At 35.6% G+C, this 10,083-nt stretch overlaps 1 protein-coding gene across 5 annotated transcripts in view; it reads left to right on the forward strand.

The window, feature by feature from the left end:
* The window catches only part of NEK7 (NIMA related kinase 7), a 114,763-nt gene extending 104,897 nt beyond the window's left edge, over positions 1-9,866 (forward strand). For all 5 annotated transcript variants that reach the window (XM_077823763.1, XM_077823762.1, XM_077823764.1 and 2 more), the window contains 2 exons: positions 770-883; positions 8,030-9,866. In XM_077823763.1, the coding sequence (XP_077679889.1) occupies positions 770-883; positions 8,030-8,140 (225 nt within the window). In that variant the 3' untranslated portion in view covers positions 8,141-9,866. The remainder of the gene's footprint in view (positions 1-769; positions 884-8,029) is intronic.
* Positions 9,867-10,083: the final 217 nt, after the last annotated feature.

Genomic DNA, 10,083 nt, shown 5'->3' on the forward strand with positions numbered 1-10,083 from the left:
TACTGTCTTGAAATAAATGTTAGGTTCACTAATGACATTTTTAAGTTGCTCATTTCTTTAATAGTGTTCTCCCCAAAAGGTGCTTATGTTTCTTGGTTGCACTTGAAAATTGCACTGATGCCCGCAGCTTGAGGATTTTTAAAATCTTTGAGCTACTGCTAAAGGATATATCTCTAATACATTGCAAGCTGCTTTTTGACTAGAATATGGCATTCTGCATAGAATTCAGACTACTTTTTTTTTTCAAGATTGCTGTCTTTTTTCAATGTGTTGTATATGAAATAATATTCTATAGCATTTTCTTAATTTTTAACTGTAATAAGGTATCTAAGTGGTGTTCCAAAGCTGCTACTGCTATCCACTATTTAATTGTTGCTTTAGCCCATATATTTTTTCCAATTAAATAGGATATGTAATTGTTTGTTTTCAACGGGTCTTGTGAAAGAAATGTAATTGTTTTATTTTGTCTTTTACATTGGGGACATGGGAGACCTTATATCTTAACAGCATAAACTGTGGCAAGTAACTCAATATTACTTACACTAGATTATGGAGTATAAACCAATTATTACAGTATTGCACCATAAATTGGTCCGTTAAGTAAGCACACCGGTTTATATTAACAGTTTTAGAAGTATTGCATTAGTGCTATAAGCAGAGCAGTCAATCAGAAGTTGGTATGAAATCTTACCATTAAAATAGATTTTCGAGCAAAATGTTCCTTTTAAAAAAATCAGTGTACATTTAACTATGTACTTTTTTTATACAGATGGCTGCACTGCAGAGTCCCTTTTATGGTGACAAAATGAACTTGTACTCTCTGTGCAAGAAGATAGAACAGTGTGACTATCCACCTCTTCCTTCAGATCACTATTCAGAAGAAGTAAGTAATTTTCCTTTCCATGAGCCAGATCTTCAGCTTATGCAAACTGTCATAATTCTAGTAGAATCAATGGAGATTTGCTGGTTTATCCCATCTAAGGATCTGTCCCATGTATTTACCCGTGTTAGACCTGCCTAAATGTTAACGTCTATAATGACGTTTCTGGCATTCTTTTAAAAATGATTGGGTTTAATGGTTCAAAGGACCACATTATTTCCTCCTTAATTTCTTTGACCTGTTCACAAAGGGTCAGTCATTCTCTATATTATGTAATGAATTAAAAAAAAAAAATTACTCACAAGTACCATCGAGACAGTTGACTTTTCCAGAATACATGATACGTGCTGCATGCTGTAATGGGATTGAACCTTATATCTATATTATATGTTTCTAAAAGCACAGTTATAGGGGTTATGTGGCAGAATAAATTGGTGAACTAGCAGATTTAGATGACAATAAACATGGATTAAGTTGCTAGTAAAAATGAGTTTTGGTCCCCACCTGATCCAAAATTATCCCTATTACAAATTTTACCGCACAAGTTGACACTCTTCAAAAGAGAGTGGCCAATGCCTATAGTAACCGGGGGTTTTCAAGTTAGGGTTGGAGAAGCATACCAAGAATATTCCCCCACAATGGCTGGCTCAAACCAATGCTAATAGTTTTTCACTAGCATCAGTGCACCAGATTTTGTTTTGTTTTGTTTTTTTTAAAAGGTCGTAAAATAAAAGGAAAGCAAAAGGAGAGGGCAAAATAAATTCACATATTTTTTCTAAACCATCATGATCTCACATGAGAAAAATGTGTATTTGTTAACGTACTGAAATTCAGTATTGAAATACTTTCCCACTTCGAAACAAATGGAGCAAAGTGATAAAAGCTGCAAACCAGAGAAGAGGTATTAGCAACTTGTTTTAATTTTATTCAGTCTCCATGAATTAAAATTGTGTTGAAAATGCATATAAACACTACATCTGAAATATTTTTAATAAACATAAAGCTTTGTGCTACTTTGCTTAAGGAATGGAAGTTGTAATTCTGCACCTTGAATCTATTGTTTTCAAAGACAGGGACTATTAATAAAAGATTGCTGTCCGGTTTCTTTTTGTTTTGTCTTATTTATGGGGACAATTTTTTTCCTCTGTGAATAAAATTGGACTTAAAAAAGATAATTAGAATGCCTTTATGAAGGATGTAATGGTGATCTATCTGTTATGTAGTTTATGCAGTACGTCTCTGGCTTTCCAATTAATTGTTTTACATTGGCTATTTTTAATTATTATTTTTTTTAGGACACAAATATGGCAGTTCATATAACCAACTTCAGAACTGGAGATCTAGAAATACAGTAGGGTGTGAACAGTAATGCAAAATGATAGCAAAAATGTCAGGGGCCGTTCTTTGTTGTGTCATTCATGCTGTCTTCCTTTTTCTGTGAAGCGCATGAATATTTCACATATCGGCATCCTCATCCTCTATTCTTCTTGACTAATTTTCAGACTGTCTGAATTTGCATTTCACATGGTAGCTGATTAGGAGATGCCGAATGCAGCAGTGAAGCCTCAGCAGGCGGTTACCATGGTGACCTTCAGCAGGATTTTAATGATGATACCACTAGTGGTTCGTTGAAGTTGGCCTGCCTGCAGGGCTACTTCACTGCAGCTAAGTGTGAAGTTGGATATGCGGATTCTCAGCCAAGGGGCAAATATCAAAGTCTGGCCCAGATAGAAGGTCTTAGAGTGGGAAAGGGAAATAGATTCCACCTTTTACTTACTCTGTATAGTTTCCAGTTTGAAAAGCGATACAAAGCAAAACATGTTATGTTTTCCTCATTACAAAATAGATGTGCTCACGCACACGGGATAAATCAGTTGTTTTTAAAATCATTTGGAGTACTAGTGTTTTGTGACAAACTAAAAGAGCAAGAGCTACAATACCCTTTATAAATATAGGAAATAATTACTTAACAAAAGGAGTGAAATACATATAAAGTATTAAGAGACTGTAATAATGTTACTTTGATCTATTGTGACATAAAGAATCTTGTCTAGTATAAAAACCTTTGAAAAATTGCCATGTTAGTAAATTATTTTTTTCTTAAAAATGTAGCTTTTGTCATGAATGAAAATACTGTGCAGACTTGGAACTGCTGAAGAAGAAACAAACGGACTAAGTATTATATGTCAGATTATAGTGATGTCCGTTTCTTCTGCACTAGAAAATTTAGACCTCAGACCTTTATCCAGGTTGGAAGTGCACTCAGCTGAGCAGTAAAGTTTAGAGATTACTGAACTTCTGAAGCCCACTTGAATGCCTGATGTTCTGTAAAAATTAATTTGATAAAGGAATAAATTCTTTATGCCCCTGTTTGTGCATACTCTCAAACAGGAGTATAAACACTAGTTCAAAAATGTAAGAAATGTTAAAATACATTTTCTGTACACTAATTTTAATTAGTTCTGAGATAAAATTCGCATTTAAAATTGAAGTAATTTATTGCAGGGCTGATTTTTATTTTAATGAACAGCATCTGTTTTCTGAGACCATAGCTTCATAGAAAGTTATCCAAAGATACACATGTTGGTAGATTTTCAATTTTGTATCTTTGTCCACATTTCTCATAGCTGTAAAGTGCTGACCAATAAAACTGCAGTAGAAGTTGTGACATAGTTCACCAGAAGTAGAATCACAAACCAAGATTTTCAAGTGGCTAGTAACTTTGGGTATCACAATTTTGGGGTTTCCAACTGTTGGAATACCTTAAAAATGTCTGATTTTTCAGACAGTGGGGTCTATTGTGAAAGTGAGTTTCCTTCATGGTGCCTCCAGTTGGACAACCAGAATCACTAACCGTTGTTAAAATCATGGCCACAGCATCTAGCACAAAGCCTTGCTTTGTGTGTTGGGGAGTGGCAAAGAACTTTATATCCTGGTTTAGGTCCCTCTGTGATTTGTCAAGAGTACATGACCAGCAATCCTAACTGATAAGGATTCCATACACTCCTCAGTGATGCCCAAACAGTATTTAAGCTGAAAAAAAGCCAGCAGATCCAGAGTTGCAGTATTCTCTGCTAGTTTGCCTGCCTGCACTGACAGAGTAGGCAGCAAGAATTTCTCCTGCTCTGAACGAGAACAATTTTTTCCAATTTAAAACTGGAGTCTTTACCAAAATTTCAGGTTTTCAGTGCAAAGGTCTTCCCTGTCATAGGTTTTAGTCTTTTTTTTTCTGACTTGAGGGACATTTATTTATTTGGTGGCTGACAAACCTGTTAAAGCTTAAGAAAATATTTGCTACTGCTCCCTGTCAGGCTAAGCTCCAGGCTAAAGGCAGTCACTGTGCTAAGTGCACAGAGGAAGCTAAGCAGCATAATCAGCCAAAGAAGGATGCAGGGGGGAGATGCAACAGGAGGTCCCTTCAGCTCAGTCACAACCATGAACTGCCTTCAGCACAGAGCCTGATGGCCATCCAGTGCCTGACAGGACAACATTGCTATCCCTTCAGTATAGCCTTCTGACATTAAAATCCTAGGGTTTAGTCAATCTCTGCTGTTCATCCTTAGTTTTATGAGAACCAGAGGGCTTGACAGAGGCTTCCCTTAATTATTGAAATAGATACTCCTGGCAGTGGGAAAAGAAGCCAGAATCCTGCGTCAGGCAGTCTAGCGACAACTCTGTCTCCTTTCCTTTCACAAAAGATTGGTATAACAATTCTTATGTTCCTGTGTTTACAAAATGCTTCATGGTCATAGCATTTTTCCTGTGTAGGATGAGAATAAATATTTTACTTTTTCCACATGATTGGTTATTCAAGGATGACACTGAGCAAGAACTCCAAGAATCAGTGTGTGCCACCATCATGATGTTGGGCACTTGTCATGAACCCTGGTGACTCCACAGTCCCAGTTTGTTCTTAAAGTACCGATGAACCCTAGTAGACACAGCTCAACTCTGAGCTTTTCTGGCCCAGGACAGGTTCTTGCACGTTCTTGATCTGTCAGAAAAGATTTGTCAGATCCGGCAATTATGAGCAAGGATCGAGCTGTAGATACAGATTCTTGACCCAAAGTGTGTTGTTTTTTTTTTGTGGTATCTATAATATGGCTTCATATAAGGCAGTCTCAGTGGGCCCACAGTTTATCACTGATCTCAAGGCACCTGGACACGTGCACTATATTGAATGGACAGATAACTCCTACATGTACTGACTTGTTGGTGGCCCAGGGCTACCATCACATTTCTGAAGGTTCGCATTTCTCCGAACCAAACTGCAGTAGCACAGGTGTATTCTGGCTTGGATGTGGGGAATACATACAAAGGAGCTTTGCACAAAAGGGACATGGTCTTTTCAGGAAGCCTCCTTACAAACATTGTCTAGAAACAAGGCACTTCTTTTATAAACTAAAAATGTATATATGAATATATATGTATATGTATGAATGTGTATATATATATATCCAGAGATATGAAATCGCAAAAGGTGGACAATCAGGACACCACATTCCGCATATATTTGAAAATACTTATAAACAATTGTGGCTATAAAGGATGGTTAGGGCTAAAAACATAGCTGATCAGTGCTGCCATATTGGTCCTCCTTAGGAGTGAATCTCCATGTCCACTTCTGAAACTTTGTACTATTACATAATATGTGGTGTATTAACAGTAGTAATTTCACAGGAAGATGTCATTATAACAGTACCAAAATTCTGGGGCTAAAATATGCACTTTCAGGTAGATAGAAGTTCAGCTTGCTTAAGAAATTAATAAAAATATCACATAGTCAAGCAGGGGTTGTGAATCTGAAGGGGCACAATTTACCATCCTTTTGTCAGCTTCTGAGATAAACACCTCCATGCATAGTCAGCAGTTCGAAAGAAGGATAGAGTGACCTTCCTGAGCAAGGCTCCCTACACTTTCATATTTAAATCTCCCTTGAAGACAAACTTCTGTTATGTTGCCTATAGTGAGTCTACTTGACATATATTAAATGAAAAAGAATAAAAGAACATGATGTTTTTCATTCCCCTACTCATAGCTATATATGCCCCAATCCTTCAAGGACTTAGACATGACTTGATGCACTATGAGCAGTCCTATTGATGTCTCACAGGGTGAATTAAGCATATTTGTAAATTTTTGCAGGATCAGGGCCATATTTTGTAAGAGATTACATTTGATATCCTTATATTTTTCATACAAATGGGGTTTACTTACAGGGTTCTTTTTGCAGGGCCCGAGGCTCAATTCCTTTGCAGTTTTCTTCCGGTTGGTCTTGGATGTTGGCTGAGCTGCTCTGCATTTGGTCTGGCTAATTTCCTGATCTGCCTGCCCTGTTGCTCATGATCTGTCCCTCCTATTTATTCCATGTAGGATTTTAGACTCTCTTCTTGTATCTTTTGCATTGCAGAAAGGCAATTTTTTATGATTAAAAAATAAATTTATATTTTATGAACCTCAGCATTCCTGATGATTTAGCCCAATTGTTCATGGAACAGAGCTCTGAATATTGGCTGCGAGAAGCGGTACAATTTCTTTTAAGTTCCCATGATTAGTATAGTTGAAGTGTCTGTATATTTAAAAGAGTCTATTACCAAATTTACTGCAATACATTTTTGTAAAAAAAAAAAAAAAAAAAAAAATCCTCTCTAATCTTTAAATGGACCACTACGTTTTCAACACTAACTTTAAATGTATCACCCCAAAGTATTTTGCATTTAACAAAATATTGAAATTCTCCTTGTCAAAGTGAAATTAACTTTCTGTATACTGTATAGGTGTCATCAAATGAAAAAAAAATTACCGTACATAGATGTGACATTAAGTTTGAAAATTTAAGTGTCCAGAACTCAGAAAATGTAAACATTAAGTGCAATATTGTTAAGTTATTGCTTGAATTTTCTGACTCCTGTGCATTTAGTTCATATAATTTAACATCCTCTTTGGGTTTTTAAAAAGATTTGTGGCCAATGCATTTATTGTGCCACTGCTGTATGAAAGCATATTTGAATATGCAGTTTATTATTCCTTTGAATAATCATGAGGGTAAAGGAGCCACTGTTCTTGGTGCCTGGCAGAGGTTCCAGAAGGCTGTATTTGGTGCAGTAATCACAACTATAGTTTTACAGTAACTGTACCTGTATATATTATATAGAAGTACTTTTGATGGTAAGGATGCCTTGGAGGATTTGACAAAACGTCAGGGAGGATCAAAAATTTGTGACCGTGGTAAGGAGATTCAGGAGGGTTTGACACAGTTGTTAGGAGAAAAGTATAGCAGGAATTTTGTATCTGGTAATTGCTGGTAAGGGCTAGTATTCTAATAAGCAATCTCTAGGGAAACAGGTTCCAGAGTGCACACTGCCTTGGAGAATATGCAAAATTTGAAATAGATGACAAATTTGCTCTATCTGAAAGGTCACTAGACTGACTGGATACCATCTAATGTCACTGAAAGGAATTGTAGAGGGGAGAAGAATCCTAACCATTTTCCACCTTCCAAATAGCAACAGGGAGTACCTTGAAGTTCCAGTAGCCTTTCTCTTGTATCCCAGGCCATCTGTTTCTAAATTTACGGACTCTGAGGGGCTCAGTGGACTCTGGGGCTTGTCATGAATGTAACGTGTAATCTAATAATAGAGATGTATGTGCTCCCAGATAGAGGCATTCTTGTGTATGTTTCTGTCTGGAAGTTGTGCACTTAATTCTCTAAGAAAAAAAAATAGAGCCTAATGTAAAGGCCTTTGAAGTGTTCATTTCATGACAAACTTTCTGTATAGATCTAGTCAATACCGTGATTCAATTTCAGCATTTTAGAATATAAGGCCTCAGACGACACACACAAGTCACACTATTTAATTCATACAAGTAGTTCAAAATAGGACTACATGTATGTATAAAGTTACTCATGTGTGCACAGGATAGGGGCCTAAAATCTGGTATTCACTTTCCCTGAGGAAGTACAATAAAATGTCATAAAAGTGAAATGATTACCTGGTGTATATAGTAAATCTGAATGCAGTCCTGCCACACTTCCACAGTTTCAGCCACTCTTACTTAATTTAGGAACTTGAGAATGCACTACTAACACTTGTCAACTGGTATTATTTATTGGCTTTCTTACACATTATTATTTTCCTTTTTTTCTAGCTGCGACAATTAGTTAACATATGCATCAACCCGGATCCAGAGAGGCGACCAGACATAGCCTATGTCTATGATGTAGCGAAACGTATGCATGCGCACACTGCAAGCAGCTAAATAGACAAAAGATCATGAAGAAAAGAACCAGAAATTTTCAAGTATTTTTGTGCAAATCTTCCCACCCCTTTTTCATCTGTTACATAAATGTAGTTATTCGGAACAGACTGATGTGCTTTAAATTGTGAACCAGTTTACACACAAGCTTCCTGAGGTGTGGTTTTTTTTTTTTTTTTACCAATTTGTAGTTAAAAATATAGGTTTAATGGTAAATAAAAAAACAGATTTAAAATGTAAAGTATACTATGGAAAATAGTGGGTCCTGACAGCTTTAAAAATAGTTATTTCAGATGTATTTTCCTGTTAATAACAAAATTGCGTTCAATTGGGAGTTCAATTCTAAAACATCATAGCACTGCAGTTTTGCACAATATGGATATTAGGCTTATTACCGTGAAACAAAATGTTTGAATCTTTCTCACTTTTTATAACTTATGGAAGTTATGAATCAACACAAGTAATGAGTTTATTTTAATTTTTGTTCTACTGGGGAAATAATTGTAAGAGAATTTTTTGTATTTTGTACTGAGTTGTTCGTAGTTCGCAGTTTATCTTCTCAAGATAAATGAAGATGGAAACCATCTGATTAGCTGTTTTGCTGAAATGGCAACTGTTAAATGTGAAAAAAAAGTTTTTTGGCAAAATTGTCAGACACTGAAAAATCTCTGTAACTTGTCCCTTTTGTTTGTGTTGTTGTGGCTTAAATGAACCCTGAAAATTGGCTTTAAGGGTTTGGTTTGGCCAGGTTAAACCCCATACCTGCAATTTGATTTGTATGGCTTGACCAACATACCTGTGCAGCACTTTGTTGACTTCAGTGGGTCTGTGCACAGTCAGATCCTAAAACCCTTGCAGCTTCCTGTTGTGGTAAATCGGGTTTTTCTGCACAGGCACATGACTGTCTGAACAGGCCTGTTTGAAGGATGAGGGCCTTAAGTTACAACTCCCTAGGGATTTCTGTTTGTAGTGGTGTTTCTAGATTTTGTTTTTAAATCCTTTGGATGACCTTATACTACTATATTTTTAATTCCTTTTAAAAATACTTTTTTAATCCAATGCCTATTGCACAAAATACAGTTGTGCACTATTATACAAACATATGTTTCATAAAATACCTGATTTTGTTATCTACCCATCTTTTATTTTATTGGCCCTGAAAACATGGTTTTATATGCTATAAAAATAACTTTAACTTTTGTATTTAAAGAAAAAAAAATCAGTGCTGCTTTATTTGTGCAGTCAGTATATTTGTTGATTATACGTTTAAAATGGTATTATTTCACCAATATTTTATCTGCGTTCAAAAGTAAGTTCAAAATATGTTGGTTACACTTTATATTGGCCACTGTGTATGCATGAATGATTTATTTTATTCGGAAGTGAAAGTAAGTACACACCAATACATTGTACCTATAAATGCTGATGAAAATTGAGCTCTAATTTGTCAGAATTTCAAGACCATATTTTTAAACAAACACATAAAGCTGTCAAAGTGGTTCATTGCTACGAGGTTGACAATGAGAATTGTATTGATACCAGCTTTATTGTTGAGATGTAGTTAGTTTAAATCTTTTTTGATAGAAAACGTCAGGAAAAAGTAAAAATTCAGTACTTACATGTAAATATTGGATCTGTATACATTAAGTTCACTATTCATTCAACATTTATATCTGTTGTTTTTCCACATTTCCTTTATTAAACAAGTTTGCATAGACAGTGAAATGAACACTGTGCAGCAATAGTTCTGTTTCTTTGGTCGGACACTTCATTTCATTTGACATAATTCATAAATAATAAGAACCCAGCTGTGGATTTATAGACAAGTTTCAACACATAGAAAAGTTTTTAAATGTTAAGAAATGACATTCTATTGAAAACTATTTGTTTTTAAAAATGCAGGGTTTTTTTATATATCTGGTTCAGATCCTCAGCTGCTTGAAATT

Source organism: Eretmochelys imbricata, chromosome 8, assembly GCF_965152235.1.
Source record: "Eretmochelys imbricata isolate rEreImb1 chromosome 8, rEreImb1.hap1, whole genome shotgun sequence".
Taxonomy (NCBI): Eukaryota; Metazoa; Chordata; order Testudines; family Cheloniidae; genus Eretmochelys; species Eretmochelys imbricata.